General features: G+C 33.1%; 2 protein-coding genes, 1 long non-coding RNA gene and 1 pseudogene across 7 annotated transcripts; 2 read left to right on the top strand and 2 right to left on the bottom strand.

Annotated features, from left to right (window-relative positions):
• Nucleotides 1-501: 501 nt before the first annotated feature.
• On the bottom strand, nucleotides 502-4,774 carry LOC142543128 (zinc finger CCCH domain-containing protein 53-like). 5 transcript variants are annotated; one of them, XR_012819663.1, is made up of 10 exons: nucleotides 3,536-4,774; nucleotides 2,986-3,168; nucleotides 2,712-2,891; nucleotides 2,535-2,626; nucleotides 2,192-2,455; nucleotides 1,909-2,059; nucleotides 1,696-1,758; nucleotides 1,555-1,605; nucleotides 1,404-1,465; nucleotides 502-848 (listed from the first exon to the last, which is right to left on the bottom strand). XR_012819663.1 is itself a non-coding variant. In XM_075650180.1 (10 exons), exons 1-9 carry the CDS (start codon nucleotides 4,495-4,497, stop codon nucleotides 1,445-1,447), a joined length of 1,953 nt encoding a protein of 650 aa, XP_075506295.1. In that variant the 5' UTR covers nucleotides 4,498-4,774; the 3' UTR covers nucleotides 502-848; nucleotides 1,404-1,444. The 5 variants fall into 5 exon arrangements, 3 of the variants coding, with proteins under 3 accessions (XP_075506295.1, XP_075506294.1, XP_075506296.1); XM_075650180.1 differs by having other exon boundaries at nucleotides 1,404-1,451; XR_012819662.1 differs by having other exon boundaries at nucleotides 1,555-1,758; nucleotides 3,536-4,773.
• A 5,718-nt stretch (nucleotides 4,775-10,492) lies between these two features.
• LOC142543127 (RNA-binding protein Y14A-like) lies at nucleotides 10,493-13,624 on the top strand. The gene is made up of 4 exons (XM_075650178.1): nucleotides 10,493-10,758; nucleotides 11,908-12,044; nucleotides 12,286-12,431; nucleotides 13,115-13,624. The coding sequence occupies exons 1-4, from the start codon at nucleotides 10,704-10,706 to the stop codon at nucleotides 13,158-13,160; spliced, it is 384 nt and encodes a 127-aa protein (XP_075506293.1). The 5' UTR covers nucleotides 10,493-10,703; the 3' UTR covers nucleotides 13,161-13,624.
• Nucleotides 13,625-17,052: 3,428 nt separating this feature from the next.
• Nucleotides 17,053-21,263, top strand: LOC142543125 (ABC transporter G family member 15-like; annotated as a pseudogene).
• A 785-nt stretch (nucleotides 21,264-22,048) lies between these two features.
• On the bottom strand, nucleotides 22,049-23,411 carry LOC142543126 (uncharacterized). Its single transcript, XR_012819661.1, has 2 exons — nucleotides 23,002-23,411; nucleotides 22,049-22,271 (listed from the first exon to the last, which is right to left on the bottom strand). It is a non-coding gene; the product is annotated as an uncharacterized LOC142543126 (long non-coding RNA).
• Nucleotides 23,412-23,688: the final 277 nt, after the last annotated feature.

The raw sequence follows: 23,688 nt of genomic DNA, 5'->3' as shown, positions 1-23,688 counted from the left end.
AGTTGTTACCCTTTGGGTTTTAACTCTTTTAACCCAACTGGGATTCACACACACAGATTTCCTTGATCATGCATATCATAATTTCTTCTTTTTCATCCAAAAGCATTGCTTTCTTAGTTATGAAAAGTTACTTCGTAGTTCAGGCCAATGATTTCTAATTGACAATTAAACACATGTGATTTAAGTGCTTCTAAGGATAATATCACTGCCCACATCGACTCCATAAACAATTTGTGAACACTGATAAGCTTTGCAATTCTCCGGTGTAGCATTTTAGAATTGAGTTTCCATCTTGAACCACACAGCGCAGTGACTCCGCCGCGTGTTCCATATTCGTATTATAGATTGAATTAAAGTCCCTAAACCAAATATTGGTTGGTGGTTAAAACCATGGGACACTCCATTTTTTTCCCTTCACAAGGGGAGCGTAGGTAACTCAGTTGCAACTAAAATGAGCCAAAGATAAATATACATAATAGAGAAGGTAAAAACAGGTAGATGGAGGTAAAATTTCCATTCTACGATGGTAAGTAAGAGTTGTAACTCACTACTTGCTTTTGATTGTTATATGCCAAGAGTTGTATGTGGTCCACATCACACACTACTACAGAGAAGGGTACAGATAAATTAACAAAGACATACCCCACTCTCATAAATCAGTTCATCTGTCTTTTACTCCTGCATTATATATTGATGTCAAGTAGTATATGGTATTGCATAATTTGATGATGACAATAATCTTGGGGAAATCTTTTCACGGATCTTTTTTTTCTTCTGTTGAGGCTATGGATTTTGGCTGTACATGTAGAGGACATTTTTAACTTCCTCGTATAAGTTACTCAAACTTTCTGCATCAATAAATATGAAAAGGCAATTATCAAGAAACAAGAAACTGTACAACTAGTAATCTTCAGTCAAGCTGATTGAAAAAATGGTGTTATATTGTACAGCGTGAAGGTCCCAAGAGAGACATATGATAGACAAACAGTAGGGGCAAACCAGGGTAAACGGGAGAGCAGGGTAATTCGGGATGAGAAGGGGCGATTTGATGCAATAAGGGATTGACATTAGAAATTTTAAACTACTACATAAAAAATTTCAAATTTAATGCATGTATGAGGAGTGACCGCCTCCGCTGTTTCCGGTGGTATACGTCCTACTAAAGGGTAATATGCATCTGAAGCATTGATACAGTCATATATCATGCGCTAATCAAACTTTTTGTTACAATTTGTGCAACATCTCTTTGCAGCTTTATGTGAATGTACTCTACATTGTTAGATATATTGATTGGTTATCCGTCCCATATCTTGCTATAAGGTATGTGGTACATTTATCCCCTGTATTAGATGTAGCACCAGTTAAGAGCAGAAAATAAATGTTCTCAAGATAAGTGGTCTTACCAAGCTAAGGTAAATCCTGCTTGTGAATGCCCTGATCAGCTCTAACACCTACATTTTAATGGCTGAGGGTTCAGTCAGTCTTTTGAAGTTAAATTCATTAAATAAGGTGAAGCTACGGAACCAAAGAAAATGAGTTAAAGGCGAAAAGTACCTAGGCATTTGAAAGTAACATGGCTTGAGAGGAGCCATGGTGAGGGGAGAACTATTGGGGAGCAACGGGCGAATGTTAGAAGATGTATTTGTAACATGTATGTTATCATCAGCTTCATTGAAAGCAGGGAAGAAAGCAGACTGATTTTCAGCAGCGAATTTTGTAGGAGAAGCAAAAAGGTTATCCGGAAGAGAGTAGCCCAAGCTGTTTTCCCAATAAACAAAACTAAGAACTAGCTAGTGTAAAAAAATAAAGATTACAGGCAGAAATTTTAATGGTTTTGATTTATAAAAAAGACAGTTTGAGTATTTCAGTAGGATAATCCCACGTCTCATTGAAATAAACTCGTCATACCTTTCAGAGGGATCAGAATGATCGGATTTTGTATGTTCTTTCTTATTGACACTATCAGCATTGTTGTTAGATAAAGATTCAGTCTCTTCCACCAAATTGAAATCATCTGTTACAGTATGAAATTTAGCAGCTCCTTGGCCACTAACAAACTCTGCAAGAAATACAAAATGACCACCTATTATTTGGCAAAACAATAAAAAGTGAAGCTTAAGTCATCCATTTCTTAACATGCGCATATAAACCCATAATGACATAATGTAAAGTATGGATTTACATAGCTAACCTCTTGAAACATCCTGATTACAGGCACTAGAAGAAACACTGAGATTATGATTTATGAGCATCTGAGACTGTCTGGGAGAGGAAATCGGGAGACCGGAAGGAAGGCTTGGCACAAAACGGTGTCCATGCTGCTGATTTTTTAGGTCCATTAGTTGTAAATTCATCATCCTTCTTCCTTGGAGTTCCACAGCATGCTGTAATTCTGTCTCCTGCTCCAATTTTCTCCTGAGCATGGTCTCTTGGGAATTTAGTAACATCCTAGGTCCTGCAGGAAAAAAACAAAAGAAAAATCATGTAAAAAAATTACTCGCCTTTTCAGGATAACAAGAAACCATTGCACATACCAAATGGGACGTCGAAGTGTTCTCTAGAGTCAATCTCAGTTGGGCTCAAACAAGATGCATATTCCCCAATCTCCATGTGTTGATGTTTGTTCCTACAATTGTCAGTAAACAATGGAACTTCAATACTGGGTCAACATTTGGAATCATCGCAACGAGAAGATTGAGTGAAAAGAGTACTTGTCCGAAATTTTTCCCTTTTCTTTGTACGGTTTGACAAGCACACGAGAATCACAAACGAAATGAGGATTCCCTTTTGCCAAAATGAGCTTCACAGTCTCTGGGAAGACAAATGTAACAAATCCAAACATTCGCTTTTGCTGATACGGAATCCTAACATCTTGCACTGGTCCAAACATACTTCAAATCAAAAAGATCAAAGCATCAATACAACAGACCCTAGAACGATACTCACGAATCAAAGTATTAAGCAAAAGCAAAAGAAATCACCCACCTAAAGTAGTTCGAAACATCCTCCTCCTTAAACGTGCTATCAGCTGGAAATGTCAAGTAAATCTGTCGAGAGTTCGAACTTGAACCAGCGCCCAGACCCATCGGTGCAAAATCGTTCCTCTCAAGCCGAAACCTATTAAATCTCTGGAATTCATCTCCCATCATCAATGCAGTAGCAGCCGATCTATCGAGTATGAATGTTGAATATGAGAAATTATGTTAAACTAGTTCAAACCAAAAACCTCAAGGCATCGTCCCAACAGTCACATTTCAACTACCAACATAAGCTATTTGAGAATACAATTCCAAATCTACGAGACAACAGAAGTTTCACACAGATGTATCTCGTAACAAGATCTCAAGGTAAGATACAAATTAAAATAAGCAGTAGAAATAAAGTATTACCACAACAACATACAATTTGGAAACCAGGATGTGTCTAATGTACATCAGAACATAGCAGCTTCTCAAGATTCACGAGCACATATAATAAATAAGAAACTAGTCAAGGTTCATAAAAAGTAGAGAATAGAGAAATCCAAGAATTTTACCTCTGGTTCTCATTCAGAAAGTTCATGCCCTTGTTGTAAGCAAAAGGGTAGTGACCTCCAGAAGCCATTAGAGCAAATTTCTGCTGCTGAAGAGCCTTAATTCTCAATAACTCATCGAAACCTGAAACGCTCTGGCCTGGAGACCCTACTTCAATTGCTTCACCACTACCAATATCACTGTGCAAGAACTTGCAAGTAGTACCGTTCTTGCAAAACCCCCTCGCAAAGTACATGCAAGGTCTCCACCCAAATCCACTTCCACCACCTCCTTCCTCGAGATTTGCAAGAAATGAAGCATCATTCACAGAGCAACTCCTCCTGTGGAATGGGTTAGAGTGAGGCGAAGGAACGCTGCTGACATCCTCACCATATGGGTAATTCAGTGAATCACTCCTTCCGCTAGGACTCATTATCGGATCCACCAGAGGTTCATCAACAAACAAAAGCTGATCTTGAAGTTGGTTGTGCACCCCACCAGTTCCACCACTCAGAATCTCATCATTAAAGTCCTTTCCTCCATAAAAATGCAAACTTGGCGAACGCGAACCATTATTAGCACTAGTAGCGCCAGCATTCGAGCCATTCACAACAGCAGCATAAGAAATAGGCCTCGGGCTGCTTCTTGGGAAAGACCCAGCCGGAGAAGAAGGACTGCTCAAATGAAATCCATTGTTTGGCACCAAGATTCTAGGTGAAGTTTGGGGAAATGGGCAGTTCGACCCAACAGAAATTGACAGAGGGGCTGAAGGGTTCACACTCGGGCTACTCGAAGGAATCCCCAGAACAGCTTTCGCTTTGTTAACGTAAGTTGACAAAACCGCTTCAGAACCAAACGCTAATCTTATCATCTCCTTCTCACCTTGGTCTTGTATCAGTATAACCCCCATGATTCTTGAAGCGTTTTCCGGATCCAAACTCTGAATCCTCGACATCACTATCTTTGTGGCCTCAGATGCATCCATGGCGGCCTGTTTTCTCTACTATAACTGTGTCTTTCCACTGTCACAGTTGTAGAATCCAGCGGGAACTCCACCAAAGAAAGTGCTTTTCTTGGACCTTTTGCAGTGCCCCTCTCTCCTCAGAAGAGAGAAATGGAAGCGAATAGTAGGGTTTTAAGCAGTTTGCGCAGAATTAAAGAAGCTTTTCAGGGACCGAGGAAACCGAGAGGGAGAGGGAGAGGGAGAGGGAGAGGGAGGGGCGTGTGTGTTAAATTTGGGAAATTATTAGGAATGAGGGTGGCAGAGATTAATCCTATGCTGTAAAAGGTAAATAACGATGAATTGGTGCTTGTATTTGGCTAATCATTGTACATATTAATTGCACTCGAGAATTATTTTTTTACATTTTACATATATTTTTATTTTCTATCTTTAAGGTTGATAAATATTTTGGACATTTGTTTTAAAAAACTTTTGAAGATAAGATATATCTTCTCAAAAAAAAAAATTCATGAGCGTTAAGATGATGAAAAATATATGATATTCACGGAGTTTTTATTATCAAGATTATATATTTATCTGCTACCAATCTCGATCCATGTTTTTTGGCGATAACATTTTCTTAGTGGATGAGACTTGTGAGAGAGTAAATGACAAACTTGAAACTTGGCGATAAATATATATAAAGAAAGATTTTAAGATTAGCAGAGTAAAGATTTTAATAGATGAAATTTAAGTTCATCAATAACAAATACAGCCAAACAATAGTCAAAATAGAAGATGTTGAATTACCAATGCTTTAAATATCTAAGATCATTTTTACAGAAAAATCAGAGGACAAAGAGATATATATCACATATAATACAAGTAATATGGTCGAAGTGGTAAAACAAGAATATAAACAAAATATTAGAATAGTAGAGATGAGGAAGTTAAGGTGGATGTGTGGACATACAATAATGTAATAGTTGAGAAAGAGTATATTAGAGGAAAAATTGGGGTTGCGTCTCTCGAAAAAAAATTGATTAAGACAGGTTTGAGATTAATATAAGTATATATTAAATTAATATATTTTGAGCTTTAATTTTTGATTAACTCGCGGATATTTTCGAATATTTAAGACGGAATATAATTCGAGAAAAAAATTAAATTTTTGATTTTGAGTCAAATTCGATCTCAAATATACTCATATTAGCACTTTATTTTTGACGGTTAAGCACATGTTGATGTATTTTTTAGGGAGTCTTTATCTAATTATCACTCGTCTTTTCATCTTCTTTACTTTAATTAATTAATTAATCAATCAACTTTTCTAATTTGGAAGATTGTTTGTAGATCTTTGTTTTGGTTTTAAAACACATACTAAATCACTTCATTTTGATAACCTGGGCTTGATGATATAACCAAAAAATCATAGTTTGTTTTGTCAAGGTGGTCGTAACTTCAATTCCATCTAGTTTGATCTTACGACCAACAACTCTCCTCAATAAAATTTGAATCCGCTCCACTGGAACGAGGTATGATTCATAGTGTTTTGAGTTGGTTGTTCAACCGTTTTGAAAACTAGTCATTTAGATCACCGAATGATATGATATGATCGAAAAAATCAGTTGTGTTATATATTCAACCAAGATGAATTCGAGTTTCAGTTTCTCAAATCTTCTAAATTATTATCTACCAACTACACACTTAATGAAATATATTAGCAACACGATAATAAGTTTTATTATCAACGAAAATCAAGATTATTAGTGATTCTCAACCTAAAATCATAGTAGTAAAATTATATACATTTTCAAACAAATTTAATTCTATTGTCATTTGTTTATTTTCAGTCCAATTTTTATCATTTTTACAAATTAATTTATTAGTTTATGAAGCCTAACCAAAGATAGAATTGACCGTAAAATCAAGGCTCACATTTCGTTTCATTAAAAGTTAAATTTTTACAAATTTCTACGAGATAATCCAGACAAACAAACTGGCCTAAGAGGTGTTTACTCATCCAATAGCTATAGCCTGAATGTGGGACGTTTCAAGCTAACTTTAGGGCGTACACTATCTCAACTATGTATCTAAAGGTGTATATTTAATACATGTCGAGTCCACTGAAAAATCAAAGGATTAATAAATGTTCACTTTTATATGTATCTTTTTTTTTAACATTAAAAAATCAAATAAATCAATCCAGGAGATCCCGAAGAACAACACAAGAAAGCCAAGATGAAATATTTTCATCTAGCATTGGATGTCAATTTTTTGCTTATGGACACTAGTTTTATCTCCATTAAGCATATGTATCGCTCGGCCAAGTGTATGGCTCATTTTCTGGCTTGCAGAGCTTTAGTAGGATACTGATAAGATCTCATTTCCCGTCTATATGTGTGTCTATGTTTCTTTCTAACTTTGAAAATGTGGATGGCGTTTTGTCTTGATATATTTGGACAAATTAATTAATTGTGGGGTCAAATCTTCATTAAATAGCAATTCTAATCAACCAAATGTTTTAGCCATCCTAGTTGTGGCATTAATCAAGGTCTTGTTGGATTATTTAGTAAGCATGATATCTAGACAATTTATAGGTATTTTTAGTAAAATTATCCTAGTCAAACTACAAAGAGTCAATGGGCCACTCATAAAAATAAATTTAATTAAATAATAATAAATATTACTTCATCCATCCCATTTATTTATATATAATTGAACCATATTGATAATTTTAGGGATATACTTCTTATTTTATAGCATTTGAATTGTTATTTTTTAACTAAAATTTCGATGTGAGAGTTCATATTACCTTATAATCTCAAGCATTGAAAAGTAATATGCATTATGTCACATCGAAAATTTAGTGAAAGAGAAGATATTGCAGTATTATAAAATAAGAAGTCTGTTACTTAATTATTTTTGTTAATATATATAAATGTGAAATCAATTGTTTACAATTTTATTAAATGTTTTAATTTTAATAAATTTTTATTTTTTTTATGAAAAATTAGGTGGCGCTCTAGTTGGCTCTCCTAACACATTGCCCATCTTGGGTTGGGATGGGTTTGGTTGATAAATCATCAACCTTCCAGGAGTTGGTTTGGCCCGTGGCCAAACCACCAGGTGTCCGGTTTTTGACCGGTCGACCCGTTTGACAACTCTATCCAAAGGGTGTCTGAGTCAATGAAATAAGTGGCGTTTGATTAAGATCAGAAGTTCGAATCTCCCTACCATCAGCTTCTCCGACGATTTTGTCACACATGATTTGTCGAGTATGGTTTATCTAACTAACATGTTTTACAAGCTATTACATTAGTTCGAAAGTTTACAAATTGTACACTAAATGATAACTATTGTGTGTTATTATGTTATAATAAAAAAAGGGCAAATAAAAAATATTCATTTAAAAAATATTTTTATTTTACCAAAATATTTATTATCTATACTATTTTATTAAAAATGTGGTCATCATATTAACTATATTAGAGAAAATAATTTCGTATTAATTGTTTAATATTATTTGATCAAATTAAAAATAATAATAATACAAAGTGTGAATCTTCTACTAGTGTAAATAAAGTATACTCTAAATGCATGTGATGTGTGATAGCGTGTACTCAATTATAAATGTTTGATATTGTGTTTTGGATCAAATATATGCAGATAATCAAAAATTCGATTACATTTGTGAGTTGTTTTAGTTGTAACTTGAGTATCTGTGAAACATTAAAAACGAAGGACCAAAATTAACTATCCCTCATAAATTTATCTTAGAAGGGTGTATTTATTTTATATTTTTTTAAGATTTTATTGAATTTAAAAAGTCCCAAATTTGATGTTATTTAAATTTAATCAATTTTCATAGACATAATATTTTGAGATCATATTTCTTGTGAGACGACCTCACGAATATTTATCTGTGAGCCAGATCAACCCTACCTATATTCACAATAAAAATTAATACTCTTAACATAAAAGTAATATTTTTTCATGGATTGTCTAAATAAAAAATCCGTCTCATAAAATACGACCGTGAGATCGTCTCACACAAATTTTTCCATTTTTTGATTACCATAATTTTTCATAAAAATAAGTTACATTGGGCCGAATATCGAGTGATAATTGGGGATTTGACGTACGAGTCAAACTTTGACCCACTTGAAATTAATATGCCTGTGGCCCTATATTCAAACATTAAAACAATGGTAAATCAAAATATGTACAAACTAAATGATAATCATATTCTAGATTTTTCTTTATGATGCAATTCCCATGAGAAAAACATTTCTCAATGGTTGATATGTAATAATTGATTATATCTGATAGAACAAATTGAAATATGATGATTGAATTCTTATATAATTTAAAAGATTGTATTTGTAATGTTATCATCCACTATAATTTTTGGTAAAACGGCACACGCTCGATCCTACAATTTTTATCAGAACCGATGTCACGAGTTCGATTTTCATTGATTACAAAGATAGCTATTATTGAAAGGGAGATTTTTGTGATATAATAATTGTCTCTACCTGTAGAGCAATTAAAACATGATGATTGAGCTGTAATATGATTTTAAATACCACAGTTCAACCGTTACAACCAGCTATAACCATTTGTAAAACGACAAACATTCGATCTTATATTAATTCTAGTTTCACATAAATTTAAAGGGTTGAAGTGATATATATTTTGTCAATCGGTGTAATTTTTTCATTGGCTAATGTTGATTTTTATGCGTTAATACCCTTCCCCACTGTGTAGATGGGACGCTAAACTTATCAAATTTAACTCAGTGTTGTATTTGAAATGACATACAATTTTTGTTTCTCAAAGAATTATACATAGAGTGAAATATGTACAACACAAGCCATAAAATAAGAGTGCAAATAGCATCACTCGTTTGATATATTTTGGAATGTCTAATTTATAAATTAATGCTGTAAGTTGAATATTTCCGACCATGAAAAAGGAAAGAACACATCGAGAGTTTACCTAGTACTTATCGAAAGATAGCGGATGTCATTTAATACATTATACAAAAATAGACAAGTCCTATTTTCTAAATCAAATAATGTAAAAAAATAAACATAAAATGTATTTTTTATGGACAGTGCAGTCATGTCTCCATCCAATAAATTCTCCTCCGAATTCATCCAAAGTTTTGTGCATTGGGTCTTATATGGTCACATGATTTTTTTTTTTTAAAAAAATCAATAAATTTCACTTATATCTAAAGCGCATCGTTTTCGAAAAGCCCAAATTTGAAGAGGAGAATCAGTTTAATATGGCCCAATAAACTCATTCAAAATTCCGGATGGCCCAGCCCAACTTTATAGAGGCAACAATTACAAATCTATACTTATTAACTAACTTTTAGTGTCGTAATTTGTTTTAAAAATTATATATATATCAATAGAATGTTAAAAATTTAATATAAGTTATATGTAATAGAGTCATTATTTCTTAGATACTAAATGATAAGCTCAATTTTTGTTGAGGTCATTTTTTTATTTTTTTTCTATTTATTTTTTAGTTTATATACAAAATTGTAGTGTAGTTTCTCACTATTTCTTATAATTATATTTTGATCCTCATTTAAATTTAAACAAATGAATTATAAAAAATATTATACGAATACACATTTTTATAATTATATTTTGATTTTTATTTAATATAAACAAAATTAATTATAAAAAATATTATATAAATTTTTTTTATTTATTTTTTAATTTATATATCAAAATTATAATGTAGTCTCGTGTTATTTTTTATAATTATATTTTGATTTTTATTTAAATATAAACTAAATAATTTATAAAAAAATATCATACAAATACACATTTTTATAGTTATATTTTGATATTTATTTAATATAAATCAAATAAATTATGAAAAAATATTATATAAATTCGTACAATATGTGTATTTACATGATTGAAAATGAAAATTCATATAAAAAAAACAAATCAAATTCAAATCTCTAAAACAGTGTGTTTGGGGATCAAAATGTAAGAAAATTTCATGAGATTTAGATTTCAGAATCCTATTTTCATTTCGAGACAGAGGATGACGATCTCATGGATGAAGATATCGGGGAAGCTTCTCCGAACCGTGGAGCAGCCTCCATCCCGCGGCTGAACTCCGCCATCACCGGGGGAGGCTCATCTCCAGCTCCCAAGAAGGCTAAGGGTCGCGGCTTCCGCGACGAGGCTGCTGCTGAGGCCGACTGAAATGCCTGAATGTCTGCCCGCTTCGACTCCATCGACTCCGACGGCGGTCCTGGCCCCGAACGATGTCAGAATATGTGATTCTACTTGTTTTTTAGATATGATTTCCTTTTTTTTTCCTCCATCTCGTTTTTTCCTTTGTTTAATTTATCCTGCTGACGAGCCACCTCGTTTTTGTATGGTCGAATTGATTAGTTTATATTCGTGGGGTTTTGAGGGGCATATTCTCTCTAGTTTTAGCCATGTCTTAAACTCCGTAGGAACTTTGGTATGAGTGAGCCCAGTAAATATCTGAGCAGCATATTTATTTATTTTAGTTTTTGGGTGCTGTTTTATGTTTTCCTGTAGGTTGTGTTTGCGGAGATGGATTTAAAGTCCATGATTATAATTTTTTTGTTTGATTGTTTACAATGAAATATTAGATTTATTTGTATACTAGCAAGATAAAGTATAATGGATTCAAATGATAGTATTATCAGGTGAACTTGAAATACATTCTAATTAACATAAAATACTATAAAATATGTTATGGGAGAATTTGAAGATTATGGTTTTCTTTCACTAATCAACAAATATATATTTGAAATTTATCGCTCATAAATGCATCAATCCAAATGCAGCCGTAATGTATATGTTGATTCTTTTATGTAATCTGTATTCTATATTTTCTCTTTTATCCAAACCAATGAATTGTAAAGTCCATAAATAGGAAGAGTTTCAGGTTTTTCATTTATAGGTGGGTACTTAAATGGAGGGTTAATAGAATTAAGAAAACAGGTCCAAATCATTGTTTCTCAAGCTTTTTTTGTTTTGGTGAAGTTGTATCAAACATTTTGCCTATACCTATTAGCTCTTATTTACCCTTTTTATATTGGTTAAAGAATTGTTTCTTCAACTGAATTAATCTGAAATATGGACGCTGAGAGAGTGGACTTATTTTTCAATCAGTTTTCAGGAGCGATTTGCTAACAGTAGGTGTTGTTTGCAAGTACTGAAGACTATGGTTGGCTTTTGAGAGATGAAATTCTTAAATTGAAAATTAATAGCATTAAATATTGAAAGTCGGTTTATTTATTGCCTTCCTGATGTAAATGTTTCCTACTGTCACCTCAACAGTATATTTTCACTATTGTATTGTATTACTAATTTTAAAACTATTATTGGTGTACTATATCAAAGACTCAGCTTATGTTCTAATGTTGTTTTACTTGTCCAGCAATTGAAGGATGGATTGTTCTTGTTACTGGAGTTCATGAAGAGGCGCAAGAGGATGATTTACAAAATGCTTTTGGTGATTTTGGCGAGATTAAGAATTTACACTTGAATCTTGATCGACGCACTGGGTTTGTCAAGGTATGATAAGTTGTAATTTTGTTGAAAGCTTGGTTAGTGGATTGTCATACAGCTGAATTATTTCTAATAACTGATCTGTATACTTCGATGAAATGGATTCTTATAGTATCTGGAACTTTTAATACTATAAAGATGTTTTCTTGAGCTTGTCCGTACATGGTCCATCTTGTTTCTCTGCGTGATGAATCTTTCTTTTAGATGCTTTTCTGTTAGCTAACCAAATATGCTCATTATTGTGCAGGGTTATGCACTTATTGAATACAAGAAGCTTGATGAGGCTCAGAGAGCTATTACAGATATGGATGGAACTGAACTTCTGACACAGCCCATAAATGTTGATTGGACTTTCAGCAAAGGCCCATTCAGGAGGAGGAATTTGCGAAGGAGGTATAATTTCAAAAAGTTACTATGAATTTGTAATGGTCGATGTTGGCGTTGTCAATGTTCAAACTCTAATTCATGTAAAAAATAATGCACATTGTTGTAGATAATCTGACTGGAGTGTTCAGTCACTGTTAGACAGTTTTTGAGCTATTTAATGAGGGAAATATTGTTTTTTGATGTTCCTTATGGAATACAGCCTGGATTTGGACCCATTCTGTAGGGCTAAAGACCTATCAATGTTAGAAAATAATGAAAGAAGACTGGAAAGGATTGGAAAAAATCAAAGACCTTAAACTGCTAAGTGTTAACCCTAGTATTAACTATTCCGATCAATTACCTGACAATTGTCTTCTTCTTATCCATAAGTTTGTCGGATCAATGCTTTGAAAGTTTTACATGTGAATTAACAACTCTTGATGTATGCTATCAACACTATTTGCATGGAAATGATCCTCCACAAGATTCTCCTTTGGTCATCTAACCTACTTCTTGTGCACCTTGTGAAAGTATAGATATGCCATTATTTGCATACTGGTTTATTCTTCTGGCTTGCTTTATAGCAACAATAGTTGAGAGTTCACTGTAGAAAGAGCATCCTCTGATTTAGAAGCTTCAGAACGAAAAATTGCACCAACTTTGATCTATTTTTCTTCTTGTTTAAACATTCACTCCTAGATATTTTTCAGATCACCTCGAGCTCACCGCTCCAGAAGTCCTAGGAGAGGGTTTTGATGTTCACATGACTTGGCATAGCATGCTTTTGTTTTTTCGGTTCGAGTCAAGAGACGACTGATGTCGTGGGTTTGATGCTAATCGATGACTATTATATATGATTGTTATTCCTACGATAATACTTTCTTTTATTTCCCCTTGACGAATACCGGAGAGCCATGATCTTCATCTGTGTCTCTTAATGTGTACAAAAACATTCTATAGTAAAGTTTTATGCATTGCAGACCTCATCTCCATATAGTTCTACCATTACAATAATGCGACTTGGCTTCATCATCCTTTCCCCTGTTCGACGACGGTGATGCAGGGATGGGATGTTTTATTCGAATTGGGATAAATCGCTTTTGACGCCGTTGGTATAAGGGTCGTGCAAAATCTTATGGTACCTACCAGGCTACCACCGACATTGAGAATATCCAGCCGGCTAAATGTTATTGCATTCGGTATAACTTTGTTCCTTGTTCAGTTCTAGTTCTTTACTCTGTTATATTCGAATAATCATTTGAATAATAATGTTAGCATGTGCTTGGATATAGTCCTTGAAATAATATATCATTTACTTATTTAGATAATTTTAAATCAAATGATTTCAAATTTATTTCCTATAAATTTAGTTTTAATTATAATTATAACATGTTTTAATACATCAACTTATTGATATAATTTGAAATTTAAATGATGCGGAACAATATCATTCTTGTCGGAGAAATCGAAAATTGGTGCTGCCATTTCTATCACCAGTTATATATTTTTTCAAATATTTTCATTCGAATGCAATCTTAATTTTCACACACACACACACACACACACACATATAATCATGAAAGCAAAACTTCGAATATTCACATGATTTAAAGTAACCCATAATTTAAGATCCCTAACTGCCGATATATTTAGGTAGAGCCAAGGTTGGGATGAGTAAGTCTTTTGTGAGATGGTGTCATGAATCTTTATCTGTGAGACGGGTCAACCATACCGATATTCACAATAAAAAGTAATACTTTTAGCATAAAAAATAATATGTTTTCATGGATGATCCAAATAAGAGATCTGTTTCACAAAATACGATCCGTGAGATCGTCTCACATAAGTTTTTTCCGGTTGTGATTTATGCATAAAAACTCAATGCGAGACCGTTTCACAAGTCAATTTTGTGATATGAATGTTTTATTTGGATCACTCATGAAAAATAATTTTTTAGGGTAAACATATTATTTTTTATTGTAAATATGAACATGATTGATTTGTCTTATAAATAAAATTCCGTGAGACCATCTCATAATAGGTCTATTTCGAATTTATGAGGTGTCGCTAAAAGTCGTCTTCCCTCTTAACGAGAATTAATTTGTTTTGCATCATAAATTGATTATACAACTAATAATTAATTATAATTGTGTTGCGTATGAACACCTGTTGCCCAACTAGTTATCAACTCCTAATAGTGTCATAATGTTAGGGAGTTGCACCATCGAATGGGACAGCTCAAATTGGTTTAAAATTTTTGTCTTTATAAAAAAAAAATTAAAGTTCCCGTTCGGTTTTCAATCCAAATCACACCATTTATGTGTCATTTTGTTAATTGTCATTTTTGATAGTGTATTACTAAAAATTATTTTTGAGAATATTTATTGGACAGATAAATATTTTTGTTTTATGATCTTTTTACTTAAGGTGAGTTTGATACAAAAATTGTAACTTAAGAAATTAAATAATTAAGCTTTTTGAGTGTTTTTATTAAAACATGTCGAATCTATCTGTTTTGGCGTTTTGATTAATGTGGAAAAAATGCATTTATTTTTATTTTATATATAAATAGAACTGGAAACCAAAAAATCAGAAATTTCAGCTTCTAAAAAACACGTTTAAGTATTTTTTTTAAATAGCTTTTGTAACAAAACACACTATTTTTTTAAAACACTTTTAATTTATTGATTTTTCTAATCTCACTCTATTGATTGTTTCATAAACTAAGTTTTTGTCATATTTAAAAAGTTCTCGAAAAAAAATATGGTATTAAAAAATATTTATCAGTATTAATAAATCAACTATCACATTAAATATTTGAAAACAGATATTAAATAAATACTTAATTAAATGTATTGTCTTTCAGTGTTTTTTTTTTAAAAAATTTAAATTTGAATATTATGTCATTTGAAAATATAAACTATATTTAAGTGTCTGTACTGGTTATATCATTTCATTTATTTGGTTATGATTTTGAATTTTGTGTTACTTTCATAAATTCGATCTTATTATTTTATATCATATTAAATAAAATATAATTTTAATATAATATTACTTTTTAAACTTTTTGAAAGAGTATCGTCGTGAATTTTTTTTATATTAACTGTCTGTAAATTGTTATTATTATTGTTATTATAACTTTAATATAAATATTTTTTAACATGTACTAAAAAATAATTAAAACTTTTAATCAATTTTTTTATTTTAATAAATTACAACAATTGTGCCTTTTTGAAAAAAAAATACTTTATTTATTGTTTAAAATTTTGTTAAACGCAATAATATATATAATTTCTTAATATCTTTTCTATTCTTTTTATTATTAACAATTATACTCAATCAAAATAGCATAATCAATTTAATAACAAAATATTGTTATCCTAATTTGAACATTATTTTAAATGATATAAATATTTTTTATATAATAAATTTTTTAATAATATTTAAAATTTAAATATATTCATTGTATTATATCGATAATTTTAAATGATTATTCAAAAACTAATACTTATTAAATTTAATTAATTATTAATTACATGAAATAAAACTCCATAGGTGTGAAATACTAATTTATAATAATTTATCACTTGATAAGGCACGAGAAGCGTGAAACTATTAATTTTTTGGGATCATTAGCTTCAGCTTGATAATCACAAATAATGTTTCTATATTCTTTTTACACAAAAACTCACGTGAGACGATTGCATTAGTTAATTTTGTGATATATATATTCTATTTGAATTACCTATAAAAAAATATTACTTTTTATATCGAAATTATTAAGTACACCTAAATTTTTAAGATAAATATTTCTATATTTTTTGATTTATTTTTTTTTTCTATCTTACCCATCATTTCATTTTAACTAGTGATTTAGCACACAGGCTTCTGATTGTTTACATAATTTAATGTTAATGTATATTTGTAATAATAAAATTCTTCAACATGGCAAACATGATGAATGGATAAATATAAAAAAAAATTTGGTGTCCTATTGTCACATTACCAAATAATAAGTATTACCGTGTAACAAAATTTTAAATACCCGGCTGCAATAATTATTCTACATAATTATTAATAATATGATATAAACAATAACTACACTAAAATAACGAAAATATCAAAATTTTAATATAACTCAACAATATCACTTTAAATAATTATCATCCTATAAAATAATTACACATTAAATAATCGGAATAATCCTATCCAAAATATCATCCTATTTAATTATAAACAATCTCATAAATCTTCCATTTTAATATTATAAATTCTCAATTATTCACACACACACACACAGATATATATATATATATATATATGTGTGTATATATATATATATGTGTGTATATATATTGATTTAGCCCCCAACAAAAATTATACTAAAATGAGTACGTACAATAATGAAGTTAATATTATATTGAGTGAGAAACGAAAGCGTGGACGTGAAAACAGAAAATGGACGTAGACATGCTGCTGTCTTTGTAGGTTTGTACAAAGATTTCAATTTGTTTTGGGGGTTCAATCTTGATTATGGTCAACTCCAACTGCTAACCATACAATTGGGACCCCATGCATTGAATTTCTTTACCCCTTCCCTCAATTTCGTCATATAAATTCTCTCTTTTATAAGATCCAAATTAAGTAAGCCATGCATTCAAATGACGGCAGGAAATTTCACGGACAAATTGTCAATACCCCGAACAACCCTTCATCTCTTATATAAATACGGAGGTGGGTTTTGTATTTAAGCCAAGAAAATGAAGTGAGAGCGGACAAAGTTTTACTTTTTGGGTGAATACAATTGTTTTTTCACGCACTGGAGTAGATTGGGCTTGATGATGGAGATAGAAACGGCGGGTGGTGGTGCGGATGCTGTGATGGGTGGTGCTTCCGGCGGCGATGTCGAGATGGGATTTCTGCGCAGCGGCGGCGAAGCTTATTTGGTGTGGCAGAAGCTCACGGTGGTGCTACCCAACTTTGGGCAGGGGCCGACGAGGAAGCTGCTTCATGGGCTAAACGGGTTCGCAGAACCTGGTCGGATCATGGCCATTATGGGTCCTTCGGGTTCTGGCAAATCTACCCTTCTGGATGCTTTAGCAGGTATTTGTTTTCAATGAATTCGTAATAAAGGAATTAGAATATATAAATGTTCAGCAATATCCAACTAAAGAACTACACTAAACTTCGATGTATTGTATTTGGGCTTGTTTTTTCAAGAAACCAGAAATTTTTTGTGTTATAAAATTTTTTTTTGAAGTATTTTGTGTGGGTTGATCATGGTATTTGCTCACCCCTAATGTTTGCTTAAGATCAAAAGGCTACTAGTACGACTCTCGGCTGATAACAAGGAAATGACACGTTGGTTTTTACTCGTTTGGAGTGGACAATAGGCTCAACGATATGAATGATTTATTGTGCAATATTGTTCGCCAGCTCAAATTCATGTAGGCCACATAATTCAACACTAGTTCTACTTACTTCAATGGGACAATATGTTAGTTATCCCATATCGATTAGATAAATTTTTTGAGAGTTGCATATATGGACTTGGACAATCTTCTTTCCCTAAAGCTAGCTTTTAGGGTTGAGTTAGGTTTAAGTCTCAATTTTAACATGGTATCATGTTACACCGTTACTGTGCAATGTGTGCCTATACAAGAATAACATCGTCCATAGTGAAACGAGCCCATCATTTGTAGGGAAGAATTTTGTTTTTGTTTCGATATAATTTCTTCATTCACTAATATGATCAGCTTATGACAGGTAGATTGTCAAGAAATATCGTCATGACAGGAAATATTCTTCTCAACGGAAAGAAGCAAAGACTGGATTATGGTGGTGTTGTAAGTATCCTCATACCCTATGGGATAAAATTATGAGTTCTAGCAACTTTTGTTCCTGATATCTCTGCATTACAATGATCGGTGATCAATGAATTTACACTGATTTCCAGGCTTATGTCACGCAAGAGGATGTTTTGTTAGGGACTCTTACACCAAGAGAAACTTTAACATATTCAGCTCATCTGAGGCTCCCGGCCGCGATGACTAAAAAAGACATTAAAGGGATAGTTGAAGCAACAATTACAGAAATGGGGCTTCAAGATTGCGCGGATCGGCAGGTTGGGAATTGGCAGTTACGAGGGATAAGTGGTGGAGAAAAGAAAAGATTGAGCATCGCCCTTGAAATTCTAACTCGACCCCGTCTACTCTTTCTTGATGAACCTACCAGTGGCCTTGATAGTGCAGCAGCTTTTTTTGTAATCCAAGCCATTAAAAATCTTGCTTGTGATGGGAGAACGGTGATCTCATCCGTTCATCAACCAAGTAGTGAAGTGTTCGCTTTGTTTGACGATCTATGTTTGTTGTCAGGGGGAGAAATAGTGTTCTTTGGAGAAGCAAGAATGGCTGTAAAGGTATTATAACAGAATGAATGTATTGAGATACCATGATTCATATATTATTTTTTAATTAATCTGATCATAATATTCGTTATATTATTTTACTTTTCAGTTTTTTGCTGAATCAGGGTTCCCCTGTCCAAGTAGGAGAAATCCTTCAGACCATTTCCTGCGATGCATTAACACAGATTTTGATATCGTGACAGCTACTCTGAAAGGTTCACAAAGACTTCGTGTATGGATCCAGTACCTGTCTTGTTGTTTACTTAGGTTGAGTTGGCGAGTTGATTTTTTACCAGTTTCTGTTGGACATGCAATCACGTGTGACAAAATTTAAGCTCGTCTATCTCAAAAATTCTTGTGGAACATATTGTATGAAGTTACAAGGATTTAAAGAGCAATTTTATGATACTGACCATACTTGGGAATATTTATCTTCTACCTCTTACATAACAGGAAACACACACATCAGATCCTCTGATGAATTTGGAAACTGCTGATATCAAATCAATGCTTGTTGAGAAATACAGGTTCTCCGAGTATTCAAGAAAGGCGAGATCGAGGACTCAAGAAATCTCTGCAATTGTAAGTTTTTTAAAATGAAGTCTCTGATTTGATGGGGATTTTATTTCTTTTTCGTGGCAAAAGAATTTAAGACACTCAGATATGTAGCATACTGCTAAGAATGGCTTATTTTCTTCTGTTTTGTCTAGTTTAGTATACAATATAAATTGATAATGCTAGAAGAATATTGTAACAAATTTCACAGGAAGGACTTGAGATTAAAACAGTTAAAGGGAGTCAAGCGAGATGGTGGAAGCAGCTTTCAACATTGACACAAAGATCATTCTTGAACATGAATAGAGACATCGGATATTACTGGTCTCGAATCGTCATATATACCATTGTTGCTCTTTGTGTGGGCACCCTCTTCTATGATGTTGGAACCAGTTATACCGCGATCTTGGCTAGGGGAGCTTGTGGCGGATTCGTCATAGGTTTCATGACCTTTATGTCGATAGGAGGATTTCCATCATTCATTGAAGAAATGAAGGTTTAATAACATCTGTATGATTTCATAAAAATAAACTAGTTCAAGAAAAGACATATAGAGATTCATCAAGTTTTATTGTTTTTCTCGACCAAACAGGTCTTTTATAAAGAAAGGCTTAACGGATATTATGGCGTGGCTGTGTTTATATTGTCGAACTTCTTGTCTTCATTTCCGTTTTTGGTTGCTGTCTCTGCCATTACTGGGACAATCACGAACTATATGGTGAAATTTAAGCCAGGATTTTCTTCTTATGCCTACTTGTGTATGAATATTTTTGGATGCATTACCATGGTAGAAAGCGTAATGATGATCGTAGCTTCTCTAGTTCCCAACTTCTTGATGGGGATCATCGCCGGAGCCGGAGTTCTTGTAAGTAATCCCATGTAAAAGCAGGGGCTGATCCGTAGGTTGCATGTAATTTCCAATCATCGAGTTTTATACCCTCAAAATTCATCGAGTCACCCCATCTCTTTCTCTAGTCCCCTCCTAATCTCATCCCTTCTGAATTCTCGGATCAGTCCCTGATATAAAAGCTTCCGAAGTCTATATAACTATTCTTAGTTGTATTGCCTCAAATTATCGTTGTCATGCATTCGTACAGGGGATTATGATGATGGCCGCTGGATTCTTCCGTTTGCTACCGGATCTTCCCAAGGTCATTTGGCGCTACCCAATTTCATTCATCGGCTTTGGTGCATGGTCCCTGCAGGTATTTTCCACAATTTTCAAAATCTAGTTCCTCCAGAAGTTCGTTTGATCATAAAATTTGGACATTCTCTAGTTGTTGCAATTCATACTTCATAAATGAAAAAAAATAATCGCTAACACGGTCAGAAATGCAGGGGGGAATGAAGAATGGCATGCTTGGACTCGTGTTTGACCCATTATTTCCCGGTGACCCAAAACTAACCGGCGAATATGTCTTGCAAAACATGTTTGGAATATCGCTGGACCATTCGAAATGGTGGGACTTATTGGCACTATATGGCCTTATCGTAGCTTACAGGTTCATGTTCTTCCTCATTCTCAAGTTAAAGGAAAGAGCCGGCCCGTTTTTGCATTCGCTCTATACCATGAGAACCCGGTATCACTTGAGTAGGCAGCTCTCTTGAGTAGGCAGCTCTCGTTTCAGAAGAAGCCACGGGTTCTTTCCAATCGGCATCAAAAGGTTCGTTCACTGTCGTCTCAAGAGGATCTTAACTCTCCAATACCGCAGGATCAGCGATGCGACACGTAAGTTGCTGTTACATATCAATGAAACTCTGTACATTTTATGAGATTCTTTCTTGGTTAAAAGAATAATGCCATCAATTATACTCGGACATACACTACGGTTTGAAATAGAGGGTGTCATAATAAAAACTGTGCAATATTTGTGATGAAAAATGACGTTTTCTTGAATTTGTGGGCAGTGTAGCTCTGTATTTTTATTTTTACTTTTTTGACTTCTACCGAAATGACACATCTTGTCCCACATGTTAAATATTAAAAATTTAAAATGAATTTATAATGGGCTATAATAGACTTCTATAACAACTTGAGTTAATCATTTTCGTAAAACGATGACGAATACGAAGTAGTTACTATAAGGACCCATTGTCCAATCACGCCGGTGCGAACCCGAGCTCGGAACGTGACACTTTAGACTTATACCAGAGGGACAAATTTACACCTATCTACTGGTGTCCTCTATATCCTTAGATATGAGGGGCCAAACCCCATGCATCAGGAATCTAACGGAATTTTTTGTTTTTTTGATGCTATGAAATGAAGATATATGAAAACATTAGGGATTTTCAAATTCCCAGATTCGAATTTCATAAACATTAAACAGCAAAGTAATTGAAAATACTAAAAATAAAAAATTATAACTGTGTATTAAGTATGTTATGTAAAGGGGAGGAGATCATCGTTAAAATCCTAATTCTTTAATGTGAAAAACAAGCCTTCTTATTTTGCTATAAAAAATTGAAATTGGTGCTAGATTAATAATACAAGTAAATTGAAATACTGTTTAATGTCAAACTTTAAATGATTCACTTTTTTGTTGTTATTTTATTCCCCATAAATATAAAATACCTACAATTATCTATTTCAAGTATGTTATTTGTGAAGTCTTGAAAAATTATGGCACAATTAAACACAAAAATTCGAAAATCCCAAGGGACACAATCAGCTAAATAGGAATGAATCGAAACAACATTAAGATGATATTATGACATTTAAAAGAGTTTGAACACACAGCACTTCAATCCTATTCTTTGCCTACAAAGAGTGGCTCAAAGACAAGAGGAAAGCATACCACAATCGCTCCAAAAACTTCATATTTTCGAGCACCAGCTGCCAAGGGAGGGACGAAGTTTTGCATCATTTTCTAGCTAAAGTGCTGCTAGAATATCGAGTCGAAGTTCTGTCCAAACGTTGTCCGAATTTGAGCGAAGTTGTAACCATTTTTGAGCCAATATTTTTGCACATTTTCAATCAAAGATCATGCAGGTGGGTTTATGTTTTAAAATGAAAATGTATGTTTTAAAGCGATCGTTGACAAATCACAATATGATTATGCGTCACAAGCTTACTCATCCTTACATTCTCTTCATTTAGGTTTAGGGCATCAATAGTTCAATTTTCTTTCATTTCATTATTCATTTTAGTTTGCCAACATATCATATAGCTGGTTTTCCATCTAATCCATCATGCCAAAACTTCGAAAGTTTCAAACTTTCTTTCAAACACATGATGTGCATAACCTTCAAAGTTCCTTTCAAATTTCATGATATCATTTTGATAAATATTCATAATTCCTTTCAAATGACATATATCATATTTAACTTTAATTTCCAACATTATTGAACACACATATAAATAAACATGAAATTTCTTTTTTATTAAAGCATTTAAAAGGAACTATGATTCGAAAAGCACTCAACATATATCATATGCCTCATGTGAGCAGCAAGGGAATGATTTATCTTACTATCCCAGCTGAAGAAAGATATGGGAATTGATTTGCTTGTTTCTAGGTGTGAAAACCAAAATAATTAGATCAATATCCTAACTTGTGAAAATGAATTTCAAAACTCATCCTACCTTTTCAACTACACCATAGGAGACAAGAATTCTATCAACTATTTACATACCTATTATGGAATTTCCGTGTAGAACCAGGATATGCCTTCAATTTGATGAAGAACTAGTTGTTTATGAGGGTGATTTTTAGCTTCAAGGATGAAGAACCCTCATTTCTCCTCTCAGTTTTTGGTTTATGGAATGAAGGAAATGAGGAGTAAATTTGAAACCATCATATTTTAATTTGTTAAAATGTGATACGAAGGTGTCGGGCGCGGGTGCACCTATTTTCTAGCGCGGGGTTGCTCAATGTTCTGTCGCAGTATATTAAGAAAGCCTCGAAGCACTGGTGCACTTGTTCTTCAGCGTCGGTCCACTCTTTTGTTCTGTCCAAGGCTTTTTTTTTTTCTGAACTGACAGAAGTGGTCAACATAAAATTTTCAAATCCGTATCCGGGCTTTCATTTGGTTTTGATCTCACTCAATTCGAATATCTTACAAGAAAGTTGTGCATATTCTACTAAACTATGTCAATGCAGTAACGACATTACACACTAGGGGTGGGCGTCGGTCGGTTCGGTCCGATTTTTCTCTACCATGGTTCGGTTTTCGGTTTTCGGTTTTGAACTCGAATGGAACTCCACGTCTGACAATCCCAAAACAGTTCGTATGGCCATCTCCTTCAAAATATTTGAACTTCCAATTCTCAAATTCCAAAATTCTGTTTAGCAAAAAAAAAAGGACATTAAATTGGTTACA

Source organism: Primulina tabacum, chromosome 4 (genome assembly GCF_025594145.1).
Source record: "Primulina tabacum isolate GXHZ01 chromosome 4, ASM2559414v2, whole genome shotgun sequence".
NCBI classification, from domain to species: domain Eukaryota; kingdom Viridiplantae; phylum Streptophyta; class Magnoliopsida; order Lamiales; family Gesneriaceae; genus Primulina; species Primulina tabacum.
This window is presented reverse-complemented; position numbering and strand designations above follow the sequence as displayed.

Excerpts from the sequence above, each read along its gene's own strand:
- LOC142543128 (XM_075650179.1), bottom strand. The coding sequence starts at position 4,497 with ATGGATGCATCTGAGGCCACAAAGATAGTGATGTCGAGGATTCAGAGT. Across the intron at positions 2,060-2,191 it reads TAATCAGGATGTTTCAAGAG|AGTTTGTTAGTGGCCAAGGA; the intron begins GTTAGCTATGTA and ends TATTTCTTGCAG. Across the intron at positions 1,759-1,908 it reads CATTCTGATCCCTCTGAAAG|CTTGGGCTACTCTCTTCCGG; the intron begins GTATGACGAGTT and ends TTGGGAAAACAG.
- LOC142543127 (XM_075650178.1), top strand. The coding sequence starts at position 10,704 with ATGTCTGCCCGCTTCGACTCCATCGACTCCGACGGCGGTCCTGGCCCC. Across the intron at positions 10,759-11,907 it reads CGGTCCTGGCCCCGAACGAT|CAATTGAAGGATGGATTGTT; the intron begins GTCAGAATATGT and ends TTACTTGTCCAG. Across the intron at positions 12,432-13,114 it reads AGGAGGAATTTGCGAAGGAG|ATCACCTCGAGCTCACCGCT; the intron begins GTATAATTTCAA and ends GATATTTTTCAG.